Source organism: Erithacus rubecula, assembly GCF_903797595.1.
Source record: "Erithacus rubecula genome assembly, chromosome: 23".
Lineage (NCBI taxonomy): Eukaryota > Metazoa > Chordata > Aves > Passeriformes > Muscicapidae > Erithacus > Erithacus rubecula.
The window spans coordinates 6,721,616-6,746,082 of NC_136675.1; the positions used below are offsets into that span (position 1 = coordinate 6,721,616).

General features: G+C 50.2%; 2 protein-coding genes across 3 annotated transcripts in view; both read left to right on the forward strand.

The window, feature by feature from the left end:
• MACO1 (macoilin 1) overlaps nucleotides 1-7,557 on the forward strand; it is a 28,197-nt gene extending 20,640 nt beyond the window's left edge. For both annotated transcript variants that reach the window (XM_079325446.1, XM_079325447.1), the window contains exons 8-11: nucleotides 47-229; nucleotides 2,153-2,273; nucleotides 4,929-5,103; nucleotides 6,746-7,557. In XM_079325446.1, coding sequence (XP_079181572.1) covers nucleotides 47-229; nucleotides 2,153-2,273; nucleotides 4,929-5,103; nucleotides 6,746-6,948 — 682 coding nt within the window. In that variant the 3' untranslated portion in view covers nucleotides 6,949-7,557. The remainder of the gene's footprint in view (nucleotides 1-46; nucleotides 230-2,152; nucleotides 2,274-4,928; nucleotides 5,104-6,745) is intronic.
• Nucleotides 7,558-12,364: 4,807 nt separating this feature from the next.
• Nucleotides 12,365-22,475, forward strand: LDLRAP1 (low density lipoprotein receptor adaptor protein 1). The gene is made up of 9 exons (XM_079325735.1): nucleotides 12,365-12,459; nucleotides 13,632-13,774; nucleotides 14,365-14,477; nucleotides 14,947-15,061; nucleotides 17,612-17,684; nucleotides 17,929-18,012; nucleotides 18,528-18,655; nucleotides 19,953-19,987; nucleotides 22,187-22,475. The coding sequence occupies exons 1-9, from the start codon at nucleotides 12,375-12,377 to the stop codon at nucleotides 22,329-22,331; spliced, it is 921 nt and encodes a 306-aa protein (XP_079181861.1). The 5' UTR covers nucleotides 12,365-12,374; the 3' UTR covers nucleotides 22,332-22,475.
• The last annotated feature ends 1,992 nt before the right edge of the window (nucleotides 22,476-24,467 follow it).

The window sequence follows — 24,467 nt, forward strand, 5'->3', positions numbered from 1 at the left end:
TTTGGGAGCAGAACCCTGCACTCACTCCTGTCCTGTCCCCCTGCAGATTGCACAACACTGTACAGATGAAACAAAAAGACAAACAAATGATCAGCCAGCTGGAGAAGAAGCTAAAGGCAGAGCAGGAGGCAAGAACCTTTGTAGAAAAACAATTAATGGAAGAAAAGAAAAGGAAGAAGTTGGAAGAAGCAACTGCTGCACGAGCCGTCGCCTTCGCTGCTGCCACCAGGTGCTGTGGCCCTGGGGAGCCTTGGGGCAGGAGGGAGGGCCCCTGATGGATCTTTTATTTCAAAAATCTTTTATTTAAAGAAAAATCTTTTATTTAAAAGAACAACCCAGCTTTATTTGCTCTGAGAGGTTGGTTTGTGTTCAAACAAGGGAGATGTCCTCCCTTGAGCTGAGCCTCAGTGCCTGCATGACATTTACACATGTAAAGGATGAGTGTGCTCTGAATTCCCTGCTGTGCTCTCAGACACTCTGTCCTGCTCAGAGGGGCAGCTCCTGTCCCTGGGGGCTGGGAATTAAGGATCTGTGCAGTGCCATTGGCCAAAATGCTGAGATTCCCTGCTCAGGGCAGTGGCTCCCAGGGCTTGCTGTGGTCCCACAGCTGAACACTTGAACCTAACAAATGTCTGAACAGAATCATAATGAAGAGAATCATAATGAAGAGAATCATAATGAACAGAATCATAATGAACAGAATCATTCTGCTTTCCTGCTCTCCCCATTTCACCAAACCCCAAATCTCCCAATTCTCAAGGTGTAACACTGAGCAACTTTCTGCTTTGCTGCCGTGAGCAGAATCCTTTTGCTGAGAAGCCCAAAGCTGGTTTGTTCTTTGCATGCTGCAGCTCTCTGTGTTTGAGATGGTGCAGTGCAGGCTGAGGTGTGCCTGCTGTCCCTGCTGTCCCTGTGTGTCCCTGTGTGTCCCTGTGTGTCCCTGTGTGTCCCTGTGCCTGCTGTCCCTGTGTGTCCCTGTGCCTGCTGTCCCTGCTGTCCCTGTGTCTCCCTGTGTGTCCCTGTGTGTCCCTGTGCCTGCTGTCCCTGTGTGTCCCTGTGCCTGCTGTCCCTGCTGTCCCTGTGTCTCCCTGTGTCTCCCTGTGTGTCCCTGCTGTCCCTGCTGTCCCTGTGTGTCCCTGTGCCTTCTGTCCCTTGTGTGTCCCTGTGTGTCCCTGTGTGTCCCTGCTGTCCCTGTGTGTCCCTGTGTGTCCCTGCTGTCCCTGTGTGTCCCTGTGTGTCCCTGTGTGTCCCTGCTGTCCCTGTGTGTCCCTGTGTGTCCCTGCTGTCCCTGCTGTCCCTGTGTGTCCCTGTGCCTGCTGTCCCTGTGTGTCCCTGTCCCTGCTGTCCCTGTGTGTCCCTGTGTGTCCCTGTGTGTCCCTGTGTGGCCCTGCTGTCCCTGTGTGTCCCTGTGTGTCCCTGCTGTCCCTGTGTGTCCCTGTGTGTCCCTGTGTGTCCCTGCTGTCCCTGCTGTCCCTGTGTGTCCCTGTGTGTCCCTGCTGTCCCTGTGTGTCCCCTGTGTGTCCCTGCTGTCCCTGTGTGTCCCTGCTGTCCCTGCTGTCCCTGCTGTCCCTGTGTGTCCCTGTGTGTCCCTGTGTGTCCCTGCTGTCCCTGCTGTCCCTGCTGTCCCTGTGTGTCCCTGTCCCTGCTGTCCCTGTGTGTCCCTGTGTGTCCCTGTGTGTCCCTGCTGTCCCTGCTGTCCCTGTGTGTCCCTGCTGTCCCTGCTGTCCCTGTGTGTCCCTGTGCCTGATGTCCCTGTCTGGCCCTGCTGTCCCTGCTGTCCCTGTGTGTCCCTGTGTGTCCCTGTGTGTCCCTGTGTGTCCCTGCTGTCCCTGTGTGTCCCTGTGTGTCCCTGTGTGTCCCTGCTGTCCCTGTGTGTCCCTGTGTGTCCCTGCTGTCCCTGTGTGTCCCTGCTGTCCCTGCTGTCCCTGCTGTCCCTGTGTGTCCCTGCTGTCCCTGTGTGTCCCTGTGTGTCCCTGTGTGTCCCTGCTGTCCCTGCTGTCCCTGTGTGTCCCTGTCCCTGCTGTCCCTGTGTGTCCCTGTGTGTCCCTGCTGTCCCTGTGTGTCCCTGTGTGTCCCTGCTGTCCCTGTGTGTCCCTGCTGTCCCTGCTGTCCCTGCTGTCCCTGTGCCTGATGTCTCTGTCTGGCCCTGCAGGGGGGAGTGCACCGAGACCCTGCGCAGCCGCATCCGCGAGCTGGAGGCAGAGTGCAAGAAGCTGACAATCGACATCAAGCTGAAGGAGGATCAGATCAGGGAGCTGGAAATGAAAGTTCAGGTAATGCCACAGCACCAGGGGCTCAGGGCAGTGGTCCAGGGAGAGCTCCCAACCCTCCCAGATCCCTGCATCTGCATGGGGGCAAGGGCCAGGGAGGGCAGTGCCCAGGGTGGGGGCACGAGGGGGGCCAGAGGCTCCATCCAAACCATTCCAGGATCCAGAGGCTCCATCCAAACCATCCCAGGAGGGGCCAGAGGCTCCATCCAAACCATCCCAGGATCCAGAGGCTCCATCCAAACCATCCCAGGAGGGGCCAGAGGCTCCATCCAAACCATCCCAGGAGGGGCCAGAGGCTCCACCCAAACCATCCCAGGAGAGGCCAGAGGCTCCACCCAAACCATCCCAGGAGGGGCCAGAGGCTCCACCCAAACCATCCCAGGAGGGGCCAGAGGCTCCACCCAAACCATCCCAGGAGAGGCCAGAGGCTCCATCCAAACCATTCCAGGAGAGGCCAGAGGCTCCATCCAAACCATTCCAGGATCCAGAGGCTCCATCCAAACCATCCCAGGAGGGGCCAGAGGCTCCACCCAAACCATTCCAGGAGAGGCCAGAGGCTCCATCCAAACCATCCCAGGAGAGGCCAGAGGCTCCATCCAAACCATTCCAGGAGAGGCCAGAGGCTCCATCCAAACCATTCCAGGATCCAGAGGCTCCATCCAAACCATTCCAGGATCCAGAGGCTCCATCCAAACCATTCCAGGATCCAGAGGCTCCATCCAAACCATTCCAGGATCCAGAGGCTCCATCCAAACCATCCCAGGAGGGGCCAGAGGCTCCATCCAAACCATCCCAGGATCCAGAGGCTCCATCCAAACCATTCCAGGATCCAGAGGCTCCATCCAAACCATCCCAGGATCCCAGGAGGTTCCACCCAAACCATTCCATGGTCCCAAGAGCCAGAACATCCATCCAAACTGTGTTTTTTCTGTCATTTTCCCCCCAATCCCACTGCTCTGTGCAGGCTGAGGCTGGAATCCCCTCCACAGCATTTTCCTCCTCATGCAGGGATCCTGAGGCCAAGCTCATTACAACAAATCCTAAATTTCACTCAAGGTTGCTGATTCAGAGCACTCTGGAGCACTGACCAGGCTATTTTTAATTTTTTATTTTTTGTGAAAGTGCCTGAATATTACAAATCCTTCCTGTAGGCATGCAGCAAACAGGGTTGGGTTTGTTGGAGCTCCAATGTGCCCTTTCCCTGTGCTAAAGATGTGCTCAGACTGAAAATCTGCATGGAAATGGATTTTAATGCCCTTCAAACCCCACCTGCTGCTGCTCTGGACTCATTTCCCATCACAGGTGCAGCCCTGGATTTACCAAACCCTTGACAACAAGTGTGGTTTATCCATGGAGTGCTTCAGCATGGCTTGCAGATAATTAAACCCTGCTCTAATTAATTTTAGGAGCATCTTAGAGAAGCTTTTTGTTGCAGGCATTAATATTTCCCCCTTTGCACTGCTGTCCCTCCATTTGAATATAAAATAATTTTGTGTATTTTTCACCCCCAGCTACATCCAGGATAATTAATTACTCCCTGTTTTTCTCTTTCTTTCATTTCTGGCATTGTGAGATTAAAATAATCATTTTAATCAGCCACTTAGATTGGATTTTAGGATTTTCCATCCTGATCTAAAGCACTGGAAGGAGCTGCCCAGTGATTCCACATCCCTGGAAATGCCCAAAAAACCTGCATGTGGCACTTGGGGATGGGTTTGAAGTGGATTTTTTGCTCTCCAAGGCTTTTCCCAACGTGAATTTGTGAGATTTGTGTCAATGGAAGTGGCTCCCACCCCTCCAGCCTCCTGGGGTGCTCTGGAGCCTCTTGAAAAAGGGATTTGGGGATTTTTGGGTGGAGGCCCAGAGCAAATGGTGCTGCAATTACAGCTTTAATCACTTGCAGGGTAATTACTGGAAGTGATACCTTAATTAAGTATAATTTTAATTAATATCAGGCCCAGTGTGGGGAAGGGGAGACTCCTGGGGCTCTGTGCTGTGTAAATCCCCCCAGGATGACATTTTTGCCCTACAGGTTGGTACTTTTTGTCCACAAAATGACATTTTTGGTCCCCAAGATGGCACTTTCTCCCCCAGGCTCACTTTTTTTTACTCCCAGGCTCATATTTTTCTCCCCCAGGATGACATTTTTATCCCCCAGATGACATTTTTTACCCCCAGGGTCACAATTCTCACATTTTTTACCCCAAGCTCACATTTCTCACATTTTTACCCCCCAGACTCACAATTCTCACATTTCCCCCCTAGACTCACAATTCTCACATTTTTCCACCCCCAGACTCACATTTCTCACATTTCCCCCCCCCAGACTCACATTTTTTTGCTCACATTCTCCCCAGACTCACATTTCCCCCCCAGACTCACATATTTTTTGCTCACACCCCCCCAGACTCACAATTCTCACAATTCTCACTTTTTCCCCCCCCATACTCACATTTTTTTGCTCACATCCCCCAGACTCACATTTTCCCCCCAGACTCACAATTCTCACATTTCTCACTTTTTTCCCCCCCATACTCACATTTTTTTGCTCACATCCCCCAGACCCACAATTCTCACATTTCTCACTTTTCCCCCCTCCCCACACTCACATTTTTTTTGCTCACATCCCTCAACTCACATCTCCCCCATTCCCTGCAGGAGCTGAGGAAGTACAAGGAGAATGAGAAGGACACTGAGGTGTTGATGTCTGCACTCTCAGCCATGCAGGACAAGACCCAGCACCTGGAGAACAGCCTGAGTGCAGAGACCAGGATCAAGCTGGACCTGTTCTCTGCCCTGGGAGATGCCAAAAGGCAGCTGGAGATTGCCCAAGGTACCCAGGGCTTGCCAGGGAGCAGCAAAAATCTCAATTTCAGCAGAGTTCAGATTGGTTTATTTTATACAGACAGAGCATGGGGGAGGGTGAGGGGTCTCAGCCCACCCCACACTGCACCCAAGCTGGTTTGCAGCTCCTTTTAACAGCCTGGTTTCCTTGCAGGAATCAATCATTGTTCTGGTTTTGTTGTCAGAGCTCTGCCAGGTGAGCAGTGCTGGTCACAGAGCATCCCTGGACTGCTCTGCTGGCACTTTGTCAGGTCCCACAAATGTCCACCAGGTCCTGGCAGATGAAGAGCAGCACAAGCCTGGTCTTGGCAGATAGGCTGCAATTGATTGCACAAAGGTGCTGATTTCAGAATATCAGGGGATGATTTCAAGAGATGATTTCAGGATATCAGGAGATGATTTCAGGATATCAGGAGATGATTTCAGGAGTATCAGAAGCTGATTTCAGGATATCAGGTGATGATTTCAGGATATCAGGAGATGATTTCAGGGATACCAGGATATGATTTCAGGAATATCAGGAGATTATTTCAGGATATGATTTCAGGAATATCAGGATATGATTTCAGGAGATCAGGATAAGATTTCAGGGCTGTCAGGGCTGATTTCAGGAGTATCAATATAAAATTTCAGGATACAATTTCAGCACCATCAGGATATGATTTCAGGAATATCAGGATATGATTTCAGGAATATCAGGATATGATTTCAGCACTGTCAGGCTGCACAGAGATTTCCAGCAGCTCTCAGGCTGTGCTGTGCTGTTCAGGGCAGGTCCTTCAGAAGGATCTCCAGCAGCTCTCAGGCTGTGCTGTGCTGTTCAGGGCAGGTCCTTCAGAAGGATCTCCAGCAGCTCTCAGGCTGTGCTGTGCTGTTCAGGACAGGTCCTTCAGAAGGATCTCCAGCAGCTCTCAGGCTGTGCTGTTCAGGACAGGTCCTTCAGAAGGATCTCCAGCAGCTCTCAGGCTGTGCTGTTCAGGGCAGGTCCCTCAGAAGGATCTCCAGCAGCTCTCAGGCTGTGCTGTTCAGGACAGGTCCTTCAGAAGGATCTCCAGCAGCTCTCAGGCTGTGCTGTTCAGGACAGGTCCTTCAGAAGGATCTCCAGCAGCTCTCAGGCTGTGCTGTGCTGTTCAGGGCAGGTCCTTCAGAAGGATCTCCAGCAGCTCTCAGGCTGTGCTGTTCAGGACAGATCCTTCAGAAGGATCTCCAGCATGTCTCAGGCTGTGCTGTTCAGGACAGGTCCTTCAGAAGGATCTCCAGCAGCTCTCAGGCTGTGCTGTGCTGTTCAGGACAGGTCCTTCAGAAGGATCTCCAGCAGCTCTCAGGCTGTGCTGTTCAGGGCAGGTCCCTCAGAAGGATCTCCAGCAGCTCTCAGGCTGTGCTGTTCAGGACAGGTCCCTCAGAAGGATCTCCAGCAGCTCTCAGGCTGTGCTGTGCTGTTCAGGACAGATCTCAGGCTGTGCTGTTCAGGACAGGTCCTTCAGAAGGATCTCCAGCAGCTCTCAGGCTGTGCTGTTCAGGACAGGTCCTTCAGAAGGATCTCCAGCAGCTCTCAGGCTGTGCTGTGCTGTTCAGGGCAGGTCCTTCAGAAGGATCTCCAGCAGCTCTCAGGCTTTGCTTTGCCGTTGCAGGGCAGGTCCTGCAGAAGGACCAGGAGATCAAGGAGCTGAAGCAGAAGATTGCTGAGGTGATGGCAGTGATGCCCAGCATCTCCTACACTGCAGCCACCAGCACCCTCAGCCCCGTGGCCCCCCACTACTCCTCCAAATTTGTGGAGCCCAGCCCCTCTGGACTGGACCCCAACGCCTCTGTCTACCAGCCCCTGAAAAAGTGAAACCATGCCAAGGCTCTCTGTGCCCTCAGGGCCCTCTTGCAGTCAAGATGAAAAAAATTCTTTTGTGTGGGAACTGTGTTTGTTGTCATTTCCAGCAGGAGAAAAGAGCATTGAGCTAGAACTGCCCATCTGTTTTTTGGTTTTTTGGGTTTTTTTTGGGTTTTTTTTTTTTTTTCTTGTAAATTTTTAGAAAACCTCACAGAACTTTGAGATTTGTTTTCCTTGGCCAACGCATTAAAAAATAATTCTTGGTTTTCAAGTAGCCAATTTTGCCTTTTTATGTACTCTTGCATGGTTTCCTCTTGAAAAAAAATAAAAAACCCACAGGGCTTTGCTTGGTTTTGAACCCTTTCTCCTCAGTTTTTTTATTTAATGGTCAAATTGGATTTTCAGAATCACCCAATGAGGAAAACCCTTCAGTTTTCCCAGTGAAAGGGTAAAACAATCCAACAAAGCTTTGATTTATAAATGTATTAAATACAAACACGTGGATGTTACAGAAGATAATTTGATTTTTTTTTTTTTTTTTTCTCCCCCTCAAAGGACCAAACAAATTCCAGGGCCGTTGTTTAAGGGAAGGAATAAAGAATAGCTGATGATGTGCTGGTGCTTGTTGTGTGAAATATTTCTATTTATATTTTCACTCATTGACAATTGCTACAGAGTCTTGTTCACAGTGCCTTGGAAAAAAAAAAAAAAGAAAAAAAGCAACAAAAAAAAATTCATTTCAAGAGGAAACTTGAGGGAAAGCTGCACTGGGGGGGTTTATTCTGATTTTATTCTGATTTTACACCCTGAGCTCTCCTCCTGCCAAAGGGGATTTTTTGGGTTAAGGGGAAAGGAATAAATTGGAGAGAGTTAAAAAAAGGGGTTTGTAGCCAAAAAAAGGGATTTATACACACACAAAAAAAAATGTGTTTATATCCAGAAAAAGGGGGATTTATACACACAAAAAAATATGTTTATACCCAAAAAAAGGGGGATTTATACTCACAAAAATGTGTTTATATCCAGAAAAAGGGGGATTTTTACCCAAAAAAGGGGGGGGGGGGTTGTACCCAAAAAAAAAAAGGGGATTTATACCCAGAAAAAAACTGGGTTTACCCAGAAAAAGGGGGATTTGTACCCAGAAAAAGGGGGGTTTGTACCCACAAAAAAATGTGTGTTTACACCCAAAAAAAATGTGTATTTATGGCCACAAAAAGGGGGATTTATATTCACAAAAAAGGGGGGTTTGTACCTACAAAAAATGTGTGTTTACACTCAGAAAAAGGGAAGTTTACACCCACAAAAAAGGGTGTTTATACTCACAAAAATGTGCATTTATAGCCACAAAAAGGGGTGTTTATATCCTCAAAACGTGGGGGTTTATATCCAGAAAAATCTGTATTTATATTCACAGGAAGGGGGGTTCACACTCACAAAAAATCTGTATTTATACCCACAAAAATCTGTATTTATACCCACAAAAAAGGGAATTTATACCCACAAAAAAGGGGATTTATAAACACAAAAATCTGTATTTATACCACAAAAAAGGTTTTTTTGCACTGGTGATTTCTGCCCTGGCTCAGAGTTTGGGAGAATTGGGGATTTGGGGAAGGGGATCAATTAAAAATCCAACTCCACCTTCAGCTTTTTGCAAACATTGCAGTGGAAATTCTGAAAAAAAATTTATTTGCTTTTTTTTTTTTTAATTATGCTGTTAATTGCCAGGTTGCCTCATGGAACAACAACAAAAAAAGGAGCAAAACACTCAAATCAACAGAAAAAAATCACAAATTTCATCCCCTGGGATCCAACTCCAGCTGCTTTTGTGCTGTGATTTTGGAGAAAAAATTTAATTTTTTTTTGTTTTGTTTTGTTTTTTGGGGTTTTTTTTTTTGCCTTTTTAACTGCCCTGATATAGAAGCACAAAGGAAATTTTAATTTTTTATTCCAGGTAAGTTTTTTCCTTTTGGGCTTTAGATTTTTTTGGCTCCAGGTAAAATCCTTCAGGAAATTCCAAACTGCCACTGCCAGAACTTCCCTGAGGAAATATCATTATTTTTATTTTATTATATTTATTTATTATTATATTTTTATTATTATCTATTTTCCCCTTTTTCCCCCTATTTTTTCCCACTTTTTCCCTTTTTTTTTTTCTCATTCTCCCCCCACTTTTTTCCCTTTTTTCTTCCTTTTTAATTCAATTTCTGAAATTATTTTCCTGCCCTCACTTTGCCTTCAGCACCTAAAAAAAAAAAAAAAATTTCCTTTTTTTCTTTTCCATTCCCATGCCCAGAAGCTGCTCCAAAAATTTCATTTTTCAGGACATCTGGATGTGACAGGTGAATTTTCTGCACTCCAAACCCCAAAAATCTCCTTCCAATCCCACAAAATGGGAGTTGGAGAGAAAATTAAATTGAAATTATTTCCTGTCCTGTCCCCAGCAGCCACGAGAGGGCTCAGGGCTCCTGGGGGATCCACAGGCTGGAAAAAATTAATTTTTTTTTTTTTAAATATGACATTTGAATGTTTCTTCCTACCCTTGTTGTTGTGTGGAGGAAGAGGAAATTTAGAGGAAATTTAGAAATTCTTGGATTGTGCTCAGGGTTTGACTCAGAGCAGCCAAACTTCAGAAAAAAACAACAAAAAAAATTTAAATTTCACCAGTTTCCTATCAAATACTCTGATACCTCCTGCTCTGGATTATTTCTGATATCAGATCAAACATCTCCTGTTTATTTGGGTTTTTTTTATTCCAGACATTTCCCAGTCCCATGAAGCAGAATTATTGATAATTATTTATAATTATTGATAATAATTGATAATAATTGATAATTATTGATAATCATTGATAATCATTGATAATCATTGATAATTAATGATAATTATTGATAATTATTGATTCTCCCCTTTGGGGTTTTTGGGTTTCAGTGCCCTGACCCTGCTGAGGAGGCAGAATTTTGGGGTCACCTCCCCCAACCCATATCCATAAATATTAATTTTAAAAAAGATGTAAATTCTCTTGAAAATAACAAAAATGCTCTTAACTAAATATCAAACCCCCATCTGTTAAACCTGACTTTATTATCTTTATCTCCTATTAATCTTTATCAAACTTTGATGTTTTACTAAAAAATTAAATCTCATTTTTGGCACCTGGGTCCCAGGCTGGGTAAGGGGATTATCAGCATTATCAAGGAGATGTTTACAATTATTATTATTATTATTATTATTATTATTATTATTATTATTATTATTATTATTATTATTATTATTATTATCTCCAAAATCTGCCCATCTGCTGCTCCTGGCTGAGTTTATTCCAGAATATCCAATTTAATTGGGGGGGACACCAAGGGGCAGCAGGAAAAAAAAAATTCAGCTTGGAGGGAGAGAAATCACAGCAGAAATGCAGAATAAAACAGGGGAGAGGGCAGAGCAGCACTGCTGGGTTTAAAAAATAATAAAAATAAATAAAAAGGAGTTTTATAAAGAATTAATTTTTAAAAATTCAGATGTTGTGGCTCTCACAGGTCAGGAAGGTGCCAGCAGCTCCTCCAGGGCTGAGATGAAAATGAAATTTTTCCAAAGGATGGGGAGTGCAGGTTCTTCCCAAAAAAAACTCAGCACTTTAATTTCAATATTTCCCTCCCCAGGATGAGTCTTTAAATCAATCCTGGTTTGTGCAGTGCTTTGATTTTTGGAATCCCAGTGGAAATTCCAGCACTGGTTTTCAGCTGATATTTCCCCTGCTGTATTTTTATCTTGGCCGTGTTATATAACAAGATGTGCTGGTGTCAGTCTGAGCTCCAGCACTGCCAGTGGAATTAATCCAGTTTAACAGGAGGTGAGGGCTGGACTGCCCGTGATAAAAAGCAGAATTAACCCAAATAACGGCTGGGAAAAATTCATTCCTGGAGTTTGCACCTCCCTGAAGGGAGCTGCAGAACCCACAGCCCTCCCTCGAGCCTGAGCAGCTTTTTTGCTGAATGAAAAATTCCCAAATTCTCCCCAAAACAATTCATCAAATTCCCAAAAAAACCCCCAAATTCCTGGGCAGCTCAGGAAACTCAGAATTTCCTGGGCTCAGAGCTCCAAGGGAGGAGCCAGGGGAGGAATTTGGGATGTGGAGAGAAACAGGGACCCCCCGGGACCCCCGGCCAGGCTGTGCCAGCACCGGCGGTTTCCCATCCAGCCCCTCCCAGTAACATCCCAGCCCCTCCCAGTAACATCCCAGCCCCTCCCAGTAAATCCCAGCCCCTCCCAGTAACATCCCAGCCCATCCCAGTAACATCCCAGCCCCTCCCAGTAACATCCCAGCCATCCCAGTAACATCCCAGCCCCTCCCAGTAACATCCCAGCCATCCCAGTAACATCCCAGCCCATCCCAGTAACATCCCAGCCCCTCCCAGTAACATCCCAGCCATCCCAGTAACATCCCAGCCCCTCCCAGTAACATCCAGCCCCCTCCCAGTAACATCCCAGCCCATCCAGTACATCCCGCCCCTCCAGTAACATCCCAGCCCCTCCCAGTTAACATCCCAGCCCATCCCAGTAACATCCCAGCCCCTCCCAGTAACATCCCAGCCCCTCCCAGTACATCCCAGCCCCGCCCGTTCACAGCCCAGCCATCCCAGTACATCCATCCCCTCCCGTAACCATCCCCAGCTCATTCCCAGTAAACATCAACAGGCCCCAATCCCAGTAACATCCCAGCCCCTCCCAGTAACATCCCAGCCCCATCCCAGTAACATCCCAGCCCCTCCAGTAACATCCCAGCCCATCCCGACAGCGAAGGACCCCAGTGATGCTGCAGCTTTTGGGATTCCGCACAACTTTTGGGACCCCACACAATTTTTGGGGACCCCGAGAAACTTTGGGGACCCCTCACAGCTTTAGGGTCCCTTGCTGAGCTTTTCGGTCTGTGCACAACTTTAGGGTCCCCGTGGAGTTTTGGGTCCCTGCACAGTTTTTGGGACCCTGCACAGTTTTTGGGACCCTGCACAGCTTTAGGGTCCCTCTGAAGTTTTGGGGACCTCGCACAGTTTGGGGACCCTGTGAAACTTTTGTTTCCCTGCAGAATTTTTGGGACTCTGCACAACTTTTGGATCTCTACACAGCTTTAGGGTCCCTCCGAAGTTTTTGAGACCCCACAGAGTTTTTGGGACCCCGCACAGTTTTGGGAACCTCGCGGAGCTTTTGGCTCCCTACACAACTTTAAGAACCGCGCAAAACTTTTGGAACCCCGCACAACTTTTGGTTCCCTGCACAGTTTTGGGACACCGCGGAGATTTTGGGTCCCTGCACAGTTTTACGTCCCGGGAAGTTTTTGGGACCCCGCGGAACTTTGTGCCCCGCCCCGCGCGCCATGGGCGTGTCCCGCGCGGGGCGTGTCCCGTGACGTCACGGCCATTCGCATCCCGCGGCGCCGGGCCGGGATGGAGGCGCTGCGCTCGGCGGGCCGGGCCCTGCTGCGGAGCCCCGGCGGGACCCGAGCGCCCTGGGCGGGCGGGCGGCACCAGAGTGAGCGCGGCCCCGACCCCCGGACCCCCGGACCCCCCGGACCCGCTCCCGCCACTTTCCCCGCTCTTTCCCCTTCTTTCCGCTGTTCCCCGCCCGCTCTCCTCCTCCCTCCCAGCCCTGCACTCGCTTCTCGCCGCACTTTGGGTCTCTCTCGCCGCTCTTTTTTGCACTTTAGCTTCGCTTTCAGTCGCACTTTTAGCTTCACTTTTAGCTTCACTTTTAGCTTCACTTTAAGCCGCACTTTTAGCTTCACTTTGGCTTCACTTTAAGCCGCACTTTTCGCCGCACGTTTTGCTCCGCCCCTTGCGCGCCGCTCGCGCCGGGCTGGGGGTGGCCCTGTCCCCGTGTCCGTCTGTCCCCGTGTCTGTCCCTCTGTCCCAGTGTCCCCCTGTCCCCGTGTCCCCCTGTCCCCGTGTCTCTCTGTCCCAGTGTCCCCCTGTCCCCGTGTCCGTCTGTCCCAGTGTCCCTCTGTCTCAGTGTCCCCCTGTGCCCGTGTCCGTCTGTCCCAGTGTCCCCCCTGTCCCCGTGTCCGTCTGTCCCAGTGTCCCCCCTGTGCCCGTGTCCCCAGGCAGTGCTGTTGTCCCTCCGGTCACTCCGTGACCCGTTCCCGCTGCTGGCCCCGTCCCCGCGATCGATGGCCCCGCGGGGCCACCGCGCCCCCGAGGCGACAGCAGAACTTGTGCCTGTGGCTGCTCCCGCTGCTCTTCCCCTCCCAGGGCTCTGCTTTGGCCTCCTGCTCCTTCAGCCCATCCCAGGCTGATTTTGATTTTGCTTCTACTGTGGAATTTGAGGTTTAGAGCCCCCGCCTGCCCTTGGCTTTGTCCCCCCCTTGTCCCCTGTGCTCGGAGCCCCCCCAGCAGCTCGGGGAGGTTCCCGAGGGGACAGCAGTGACCTCTTCTGATTCTCCTCACCTGGATCCCAGCAGCTGCCCGGGCTTAGCAGCAAATCCCATTTGATCCGTGCAGGGTCAGGTCGCTGCCCTGGGGGCTCCTGGAGGGTCCCTGCCTTTTTCTGGGGCTCGTGGGAAGCATTTGGGGGTTTGTTTTTGCTGCCTTGGAGGCTGCAGGGGAGGCTCCCAGGTGAGCTCCTGTGGCTCAGGTGCTGCTGCCTCCCCTCTGAGCCCTTGGGGCTGCTCCTGGCTCTGAGTCCAGGATCCTCCCCCGTGTCCCCAGAGCTGCCTGAGAACTGGACAGACACGAGGGAGACGCTGCTGGAGGGGATGCTCTTCACCCTCAAGTACCTGGGCATGACCCTGGTGGAGCAGCCCAAGGGAGAGGAGCTCTCTGCAGCTGCTGTCAAGAGGATCGTGGCCACTGTGAGTGTCCCCAAGTGTCCCCGAGTGTCCCCTGATCTTCGGGGGAGTCTCACTGGGAAGGGTTTCAGAGCTGCAGCTCCAGGGGATTTGGGGATTTCCAGATGTGGTGGAATTGCAGCTCCAGGGGATTTGGGGATTTCCAGATGTGGTGGAATTGCAGCTCCATGGGGTTTGGGATTTTCAGGGCTGTTGGAGTTGCAGCTCCAGGAGTTTGGGGTTGCAGACAGTTCCACCCCTGGCTCTGGCTCCCCTGATAAGCCAGGGTGTGTGAGGAGGCTCTGACCTGCTGGGCTCAGCCTGCCCTGGGTCTGGGAGAGCTTTTGGAGCGTGGCCAGAGCCGTTTTGGGGGTTCCTCCCAGGATCTGGGGGGTTGGAAGGGGCAGGGATTGGGGCAGTTCCCAGCCAGCACAGCCACTGTGCCACTGCAGCCCCAGAGGGGGGATTTCCAGTCACCCCCTGATTCCCAACCTCCCCCTGCACATTTCCAGCCATCCCCTGTCCCTCCCCATCCCCCAGGTGTGTCCCCAGAACCTGCTCCCACCCCTGTGGAGGTGGCACTGGTCAAATCCTGTCTCTTTTCCCTCCCAAAGGCAAAAGCAAGTGGCAAGAAGCTGCAGAAGGTGACCCTGAAGGTGTCCCCACGGGGGATTGTGCTGAGGGACAGCAGCACCAACGAGCTCATTGAGAACATTTCCATCTACAGGTCAGCTCTGGGGGGGCTCTCCTGGCCCTGTGCCCCAGGGCTGCTGCTCTGGGATGAATTCAGGGGCATTTACAGATCATTTGCACTCTCTTCTCTTTCTCTTATTTTGCTTTTCTCTCTCCCTTCTCTTATCTTCTCTCTCTTCTCCTCTTTATCTGTCTTCATCTCTTCCTTTTCTCTTCTTTCTCCTCTTCCTTTTCTCTTTTCTTCTCTCTCCTCTTTTCTTCTCTCTCTTCTTCTCTTTCTCATCTTCTTCTCCTTCTCTTTTCTCTCTGGTGCCTGTGGGTCTCACCCTGCCCTCTCTCCCTGCCCAGCCTGTGCCATCACCTCCTGCACTCTGGGAGGGATTTGTGCCACCCTGTGCCATCCCCGTGCTCCCTGCTGGGCCCTGCAGCTGAGCAGCTGCTGCTGCAGCCTGGGGAGCCTCTGCAGGGCCCAGCCCCTGTCCCCAGCCCTGTTTGCCTTGCAGGATTTCCTACTGCACAGCAGACAAGAGCCATGACAAAGTCTTTGCCTACATTGCCCAGAACCAGCAGAACGAGAGCCTGGAGTGCCACGCCTTCCTGTGCTCCAAGAGGAAAATGGTCAGTGCAGGGCCAGGGGAGGAGGAGGAGGAGGAGGGGGCTGAGGGGCTGCAGGAAGGCTCAGGGGGAGCTCCCAGGCTCTTACCCTGCTGCTCATCCCATTCTTGTGCTGGCTGCAGAAATCCTCTCTGGAGTGAGGCTGAGAGCACCTGACCCTGCAAGGACCTGACCCTGCAAGGACCTGCCCAGACCCTGCTGTGTCAGGGATGGGGCTCAGAGCAGAGATTTTGGCGGGGGGGCTCTGGCTCTGAGCCCTCCTGGGACCTTTCCCTGCTGGTTCAGTGCTCCAGGAGGGGAAAGGACCTGGGGAGGAGAGAGAGGAGCAGGGCAGGAAGAGCCCTGGGGGAGCCAGAGCTGGGGATGAGCCCCCTGCCCACACCAGGAGGGGCAGCCCAGCCCCCTCTGATCCCAGAAATCCTCCCTGGTGCCCCTTGCATGGGGAACAGGGTGTCCCAAACCCCCCCTGTGGCCATTCCCACCCTGGCCATCCCCAGTGTCCTGGTTTAAGGACAGGTGTCTGCCAATAAAGGCAGCAGCTTCTCTTTGAAATGGAGAATGCAAACCCCCTCCCTCCAAATTATTGTAATTTTGAAATTAAGGGGCACTCAGGCAGAGATATGGGAATAGGAATAACAGTTCTTTACTAGGAAAATTAAAGTAGAAATGCAGTATTACACAGAACAATCCCAGCCCTGCCAGAGTCAGAATCCAAGCTGGCACAGTCAGTCAGTCAGGGTGGTGGCACAGTCCCATTCCATGGTGCTGCATCCTCCTGCAGGGGCAGATGTGGCTCAGCTGGAGCAGTGCTCCTGGAGAAGGTGCAGTTTGCTCTGAAGCTCCAGGGATGATGTGGAAAGGTCTGGTTTTCCTCTGGAATCCAGTGGAAGGAAAGTAACTGCTGTCCAAAATCTCAGTTTTTTACCTAATTAGGAAATGTTTGGCTCCTCCCCCTGGCTGGAGCATCTCCCAGTGGGATGATGGAATTTTATCAGTCATGCTCTGGGACTCACTGGCCATGAACAGGAGATATCTGCTGGAGGGAGGATGGGCTGTGGAAAGATAAAGATGATTGCCCCAGCTGGTTTAAAGATGGCCCATTAGCAGATAATGTGTGCCAGGAGATAAAGATCACTGCCACACCCAGTTTTAAACAATGGCCCATTAACAGGAGATAATTTCCACAGGGATAAGAGTCACTGCCACACCCAGTTTAAAACAGTGGCCCATTAACAGGAGATATCTCCCACAGAGATGAGAATCACTGCCACACCCAGTTTTAAACAATGGCCCATTAACAGGAGATATCTCCTGGAGGGAGGATGGGCTGTGGGAAGATAAAGATGATTGCCCCAGCTGGTTTAAAGATGGCCCATTAGCAGAGGATATCTCCAGGAGATCAGGGTCACTGCTCCACCTGGGTTAACAGATGGAGATAAATCCACATTTCTGGCCACATCAACCCAACACACCCACCCTGCCCATCCCAGCAGCTCAGCCCCCACAGCTCTGTTCCTATTCTCTGCCTCCCCCAGCTCATTTTTTATTAGTTTTTTTCCTTTTGGAGAGAATAATGGCATCCATAAGTTGTCCCCCCTCTCCTCAGCCTGTGCTCTCATCCTTGCATAGCCAAGATAAGCCTCACTTTGCAAATTAAAATTTAAATCTTCCTGCTGCTAAAAGAATTATCTCAGTGCTGCATCAGCTCAGTGCATTCCCCCCTGCAAATAAAGTTCTCCAAAGCCTTTTGGTGGCAAAAACTCTGAATAATTTTATTTTTTCTGCTCTGTAGAATGCAGGAACTCTTGCTGCTGAGGTGATCCCTGCTCCCAGTCCCAGGCAGCTCATGAATCCATATTTTCAGTTCCTGGGTAATTCTCAGCAGTAGCTGGGTCTATTAAACTTGATTCAGATGTGACAGCTGAAATTGTAAACAGCTGTGAGGAGTTTCATCCTTAATTACCATATTTAAGGGGTTTTTTGCCATAAAGCATTTGCACTTCCATCAGGGATGGAAATAGCTCTGACATTCAGATGAGCTCAATAAAACCCTGTCAATAAAATCAAATTAGCACTGCTGGCTCTTGGGGGGGGTGTTTGTGGATTTTGGGGGTGCTGGGGCCCCCCCACAGCCCTGGGAGCTGCTCTGGGTTGGTTCTGCTGGGAAAATGAACTAAAGAGATTTCAGAGAGATTCCATTTATCTCAGTTTTTCAGTGATTTCCACGATTTCACATATTTCAGTGATTGATTTCAGTGATGTATTTGAGATATTGCAGTGATTTCAGTGATGCATTTCACATATTTCAGTGATGGATTTCAGATATTTCAGTGATTTCAGTGATGGATTTCAGATATTTCAGTGATTTCAATGATGTATTTCAGATATTGCAGTGATTTCAGTGATGGATTTCAGATACTGCAGTGATTTCAGTGATGGATTTCAGATACTGCAGTGATTTCAGTGATGGATTTCAGATATTTCAGTGATGTATTTCAGATATTTCAGTGATGCATTTCAGATTTTTCAGTGGTTCCCTGTTCCCCCCTGCAGGCTCAGGCTGTCACCCTGACTGTGGCTCAGGCTTTCAGGATTGCCTTTGAGTTCTGGCAGGCAGCAAAGGAAGGTGAGATCCCTCCCCCTGCACAGGCAGCTCAGGGGCTCTTGGGTTTTTTCCCACTTTTTTCCCTGCCTCAAATTCCCAGATTTCTTTGCCACCCCTGTAAGTCCAGCCAGATTTTGGCTTCCTGCTCCCTGTTGGGATTTTTGCTCTCACCTTCCCCCAGGTGATAAAAGCACCTCCCATCCCTCCTCCCTAAAAGCTGCAGGCACTGGTGGGATCTTTTTTTTGGGGTTTTCCTCCTTTGCAGAGAAGGAGAAGAGGGAAAGATCCATCCTGGCAGCAGAAGGGACCAACAGCCCTGGCTCAGGCAGTTCTGCTCACCCTGTGCCAGGTGAGACAGCAGGGGAATGTCCTGGGGGGTTTGGGGTGTCCCTAAACAGGGATGGGGAATGTCCTGGGGGGTTTGGGGTGTCCCTAAACAGGGATGGGGAATGTCCTGGAGCATTTGGGATGTTCCTGGGGGATTGGGGATTGTCTTTGAGGGGTGGGGAACATTCCTGGGGGATTGGGGATTGTCCCTGGAGGAATTGGGGATTGTCCCCTGAGGAATTGAGGATTGTCCCTGATGGATTTGGGATTGTCCCTGATGGATATGGGATTGTCCCTGGGGGGACATTCTGGCTTTGTCAGATCTGAGCTGGGGGTGCTGCCCTGCCCAGGGCTGGGCACCAGGACCCTTCCCAAACCTGCTGGGCTTTGGGGCTGCCCTGCCCCCCTGGGTCCCCAAAGCTGAGATTTGGGGCCACCCTGCAGGAATTTGGGGTCCAGCCCTGCAGGAATTTGGGGTCCAGCCCTGCAGAGCTCTGGGCTGTGCCTGCTCCTCACCCCTCCCTGCTCTGCCCACAGCTGCAGCCATGGGGACCCTGCTGGATTTGGGGGACCCTGCCAGGTCCCCCCTGGGCAGCTCAGAGTCCCCAGAGCTGGACAACAGCAGCTTTGGGCCCAGCCCCTCAGTCAACAACAACGTGGAGTGGGTAAGGGGGTCACTGGGATAACTGGGGTCACTGGGAATGGTCACTGGGAATGGTCAGTGGGGGTTCAGTCCCTGCTGCCCTTGGCTCAGGGGGTCACTGGGGTCACTGGGAATGGTCAGTGGGGGTTCAGTCCCTGCTGCCCTTGGCTCAGGGGGTCTCTGGGGGTTCAGTCCTTGCTGCCCTTGGCTCAGGGGGTCTCTGGGGGTTCAGTCCCTGCTGCCCTTGGCTCAGGGGGTCACTGGGGGTTCAGTCCCTGTTGCCCTTGGCTCAGGGGGTCACTGGGGTCACTGGGAATGGTCACTGGGGGTTCAGTCCCTGCTGCCCTTGGCTCAGGGGGTCTCTGGGGGTTCAGTCCCTGTTGCCCTTGGCTCAGGGGGTCACTGGGGTCACTGGGAATGGTCACTGGGGGTTCAGTCCCTGCTGCCCTTGGCTCAGGGGGTCTCTGGGGGTTCAGTCCCTGCTGCCCTTGGCTCAGGGGGTCTCTGGGGGTTCAGTCCCTGCTGCCCTTGGCTCAGGGCTCAGTGCAGGGGTGCAGGTGCTGCTGTCAGGGTTTGAGCTCTGCAGCTCTGTCACTTCACTGGGGGCACCAGGGCTCTGCTCAGGGCAGGAATCGTGGCCCTGCTGCTGTTCACTCTCACTAAACCAGGTTATGTTGATGCTCTTTGTCTCTATTTCCCTGCTCCTCTGGGTGTCCTGGGTGAATTGTTCTGATGGAAAAGTGATGATGGTGCAGCCCTGGGAGCCTCTCCCTGCTTCAGGCTGGGATTTTGGGCAGGGGCTGGGCTGGGATCCCACCCAAACCATCCCCCTGCCCTGGGGGCTCCTCCCCAGCCCAGCCCAGCCCCTCTCTGAGCCCCCTGCAGGGTTTTGGGGTTTTTGGGGTAATTGCAGCTTCCTGAGGCTTCCAGGTTAACCCTGAGCTCAGCTCTGGGGCTGGATCCATTCCTGCAGTCCCCAATCCCCCTGCTCACAGCTCCCACACTTCACTCATTAACTGATTAACGCTGTGAGTGCACCCCAGGATTTGGGAATTGCTGGGATCTGCTCACTCTGAGCATGGAAAAGCTTTGTCCCAAACAGCTCCAGGAGCAGAGCAGGGATGGAGGGCAAAAAAAAAAAGGGAAAACCCCTTGGACTCACCTTTTCCCTGGAGCTGACTGAGGCACTCAGGAGCCAACAGATACTTTATATTTTATTACTATTTTTTTTTAGTCCGAGTGCAGAGCCAGATCTCTAAATACACTTTTGTGCAGCTCTCTTAGCAACTACTTGTCTCTCTTTTTATCTCTCAACAAAGGAAATGGATGATGGTCTGGACGAGGCGTTTTCAAGGTAATTCCCAGCACGGGGAGCAGCCCCATGGGCTGGGCTGCTGCTGCCTTTTAATAAAGCTCCTTAATCTAATCAGGGCTGGGATCTGACCCAGCAGCTGCCCCAGCACAGCCTCAGCTGCTAATTGAAAGATAGGCTTGGAGGCTGCCTGATAAAGCAAATATTTTGTCAGCCCTTTAAGGCTGTGTGTGATGGGGAGTTGAGCTCCCCCAGCACCTGCTGGGGCTGCTCCCACCCTGAGGCTTTTTCTGGGTGCTGCTCCCACCCTGAGGCTTTTTCTGTGTGCTGCTCCTACATTTGCTCTGCTCAGCCCACAGATTCAGCCTGGGTGGCCATCCATTAATTTGGTTTATTCCTTTTTCCTCTCTAAATTCGAGGCAAAACCAAACAAACCATTTCCTCAGGGGTGCCTTTTCCTGCCTGTGCTGGCAGGGTGAGGCTCCTGAGGGTCCCTTTTTCCTCCTCCTCCCCCTGTGCTGGAGCTGCAGCCCTGGGGCAGGACGAGGCTTTGCAGCAGTTCCTGCTCAGCCCTTGGCTCCTCTTTGGCTCCCAGGATCATTTTCAGCTTCCCCATCCCAGGCTGGGGCTGAGCAGGGGCTGATTTATGTCCTGCTTTCTGTTTTCCTCCTGCTCTCTGTGTTTCCCTCTGTGTTTTATTCTCTTTTCCCACATCTCACCCTGTGTTTTCCTGTGTTTCCCTCTGATTTATTCTCTTTTCCCACATCTCACTCTGTGTTTTCCTGTGTTTCCCTCTGATTTATTCTCTTTTCCCACATCTCACTCTGTGTTTCTCTCTGTGTTTTATTCTCTCTTCCCATGTCTCACTCTGTGTTTTCCTGTTTTATTCCCTTTTCCTGTGTTTCCCTGTGATTTATTCTCTTTTCTTATGTCTCATTCTGTGTTTACCTGTTTTTCTATGTTCATTCTCTTTCCCCATGTCTCCCTCAGTGTTTATTATCTTTTCCCATATCTCCCTCTGTGTTTTCCCATGTTTTCCTCAGTGTTTTATTCTCGTTTCTCATATTTCCCTCTGTGTTTTATTCTCTTTTCCTGTGTTTTCCTGTGTTTCCCTCAGTGTTTATTCTCTTTCCCCATGTCTCCCTCAGTGTCCATTCTGTTCTCCAGTCTCACCCTGTGTTTTATTCTCTTTCCCCATGTCTCTCTCTGTTGTATTCTCTTCTCCAGTGTCTCCCTCTGTGTTTTCCTGTGTTTCTCAGTGTTTATTCTGTTCTCCAGCCTCACCCTGTGTTTTATTCTCTTTTCCCATGTCTCACTCTGTGTTTTCCCATATTTCTCTCTGTCTATTCTCTTTCCCCATGTCTCCCTCTGTTGTATTCTCTTCTCCAGTGTCTCCCTCTGTGTTTTCCTGTGTTTCTCAGTGTTTATTCTCTTTCCCCATGTCTCCCTCTGTTGTATTCTCTTCTCCAGTGTCTCCCTCTGTGTTTTCCTGTGTTTCTCAGTGTTTATTCTCTTTCCCCATGTCTCCCTCAGTGTCTATTCTCTTCTCCAGTGTCTCCCTCTGTGTTTTCCTGTGTTTCTCAGTGTTTATTCTCTTTCCCCATGTCTCCCTCAGTGTCTATTCTCTTCTCCAGTGTCTCCCTCTGTGTTTTCCTGTGTTTCTCAGTGTCCATTCTGTTCTCCAGTCTCACCCTGTGTTTTATTCTCTTTTCCCATGTCTCACTCTGTGTTTTCCCATATTTCTCTCTGTGTCTATTCTCTTTCCCCATGTCTCCCTCTGTTGTATTCTCTTCTCCAGTGTCTCACTCTGTGTTTTCCCATGTTTCCCCTCAGTGTTTATTCTCTTTCCCCATGTCTCCCTCAGTGTCTATTCCCTTCTCCAGTGTCTCCCTCTGTGTTTTCCTGTGTTTCTCTCTGTGTCTATTCTCTTTCCCCATGTCTCCCTCAGTGTCTATTCTCTTCTCCAGTGTCTCCCTCTGTGTTTTCCCATGTTTCCCTCAGTGTTTATTCTCTTTCCCCATGTCTCCCTCAGTGTCTGTTCTGTTCTCCAGTCTCACCCTGTGTTTTATTCTCTTTTCCCATGTCTCACTCTGTGTTTTCCTGTGTTTCTCTCTGTGTCTATTCTCTTTCCCCATGTCTCCCTCAGTGTCTATTCCCTTCTCCAGTGTCTCCCTCTGTGTTTTCCTGTGTTTCTCAGTGTTTATTCTGTTCTCCAGCCTCACCCTGTGTTTGTGCCCCCAGGCTGGCCCAGTCCAGGACAAACCCCCATGTGCTGGACACGGGGCTGACAGCCCAGGACATGCAGAGTGCAGATTCCCTGTCCCCTGTGGACTGGAACCAGCTGGAGCCCAGCAGGGCAGAGAGGGACGAGCTCTTCATGCTCTGAGCCCCCCCAGGGACCCTCCAGAGGATTCCTCAGCCCAGTTTACACCAAAGCTTCACAACCCCAACAGGGATTTCTCTACCTTGCTTTTCTCTAAGCCACCAGCAGCTCTTGGATTTATTTATTCAGAGTTTACAGAGTTCCTGGAGGTGTGGGGGGCTCCTCCAAAGCCCCTCTGGGAGGCAGGGGCAGCTCCTCCTCCTCCCATTCTCAGCCCCCAGTGGGAACCCACGCTCTTTTTAACCCAAAGACTCCAAAGTTTTGCACTTTAGAACTTGAACTGAAAGCAGTGGTGTGAGCTGTCAAGGTGAGCAGTGCCTGGAATGGATTCTCTTGAGAAGCTTTTAGCCAAAAAGAGCCCCCCTGGCTCCAGGCTGAGCCTCTTGCAGCCCCTGGGATCCCAAAGCTCCCCTGGTTCAGCAGCAGGGGGGGATTTGTTCTGCTGGGAGAGGCAGAAATCCACATTCCCAGGATTTATTCCTGCCCATCCCAGCCCCCCTCGTGCTGGGGGCTCAGGGGGCTCCATCCCCCTGGGCTGGGATCAGCAGTGAGGGGTGAGGCTCCTGCTAATTAAAAGGTGGATTTAACCATCCTGGGTGGATCCCTGACACGTTTGTGGCCTTATGTGAAGTGTGCTAATCTGTTTTATAGATTTGTAACTCGGGTTGGAAGCACAAATTCATTCCCCAGGTAGATCTTCAGAACTCCTGGCAGAAAGGGGGGGAAAAAAAAATAATAAATCCTTCTCTGTCAGCTGTAAGAATTCATGAGGAAGCAGCTGAGTGACTCTGACTTGGCTTGGGGATGTTTTTCTCCCCCTGAGTGTGAGGAGGATTTGGAGGATTTGTGACTCATCAGGTAAAACCTGTGCTGGGAGCAGAGTCACATTTTGGGATTGCTGACCAGCTCAGATCCCCCCAGGAAACTGGGATGGACTGGGAGGATTTCCCTCTGAAATTCACTGAAACAACACTATGTGTGTCTAGAGTGGGGTTTATTTGTTAAGAAAACCTGATGCTGTAATACTTTATCCAATTAAAACTCTGCCATTTGGGTTTTTTTTGGAGCCTCTGTGCTGTGTGGGTTTATTTTCTTTCATGTGTGGCAGCTTTTGGTGTCTGGGTTCTTCAGGATGGGATCAGGAACATCCTGGGGAGGGGATTCAGGAGATTTGATCAACAACTAAAAGTGACAGCCAGGAATAAAACATTTGCATCTTTGGCTTTTTTTTTTTTTCTTTTCCCTGTGAGTTACTGGAAATTTAAATTATAATGGTATGCTTCACTTAAAGAAAGTAGCCATAGCAACAGGAACATCTAAATTATTGCAGGCTGATTTCTCCTGGAGTCTCATCCTTCCTTTCAAAGGCACTCCCAGAGGGGCAGGGTTTTCACAGAGATTTTTTTTTTAACCTTTTTTTGCAAATAAACCAGTGAACACTTTCTCCATCAGTGCAGAAGGATCTGAAGTGAGGAAGTGGCAGCTCAGTTTGCACCAGGAGAGGAGAATCCTGACTCAGACTTTCTGCTCTGACTCAGGGGTTATTCTGTGTGAGAATTTCTGTCCAGTTCAGCTGCTGGAAATTCTCTTTTCTCCTGAGCCTGCACCAGGAATGTTCTTTTTTTGCTTCCCAGCTAGCCATGGGTTTATTTCTGTTTTATTCTTTCCAAATTTCAGAAATATTATTCATTTCAGGAATATTTTTTCAGGAATATTATTCATTTCAGAAATATTATTCATTTCAGGAATATTGTTCGTTTCAGGAATATTATTCATTTCAGGAACATTTTTTCAGGAATATTATTAATTTCAGGAATATTATTAATTTCAGGAATATTATTAATTTCAGGAATATTATTTCAGGAATGTTTCATGGCAGGAGCTGCCAGCCTGACCTGTGATTTGTCACCCATGGGGCCAGGGTTGATTTTTTTTCCTTTCTGTTTGAGGCTCTGCTGGGTGCACAGGTTGGTGAAATGGGGTTGGGGTGGGCAGAGGCAGAGCTGGGCAGCAGCAGTTTGGGGTTTTTGGGGCTGTCACAGTTTGGCCTTTGGTTCTCACTCTGTTGGACTCAGATCCAGCAGCTGCTGCTGCTGTGGGTCAGGGTTGAGTTGGGGAAGGTGGGTCAGGGTCTGGGTC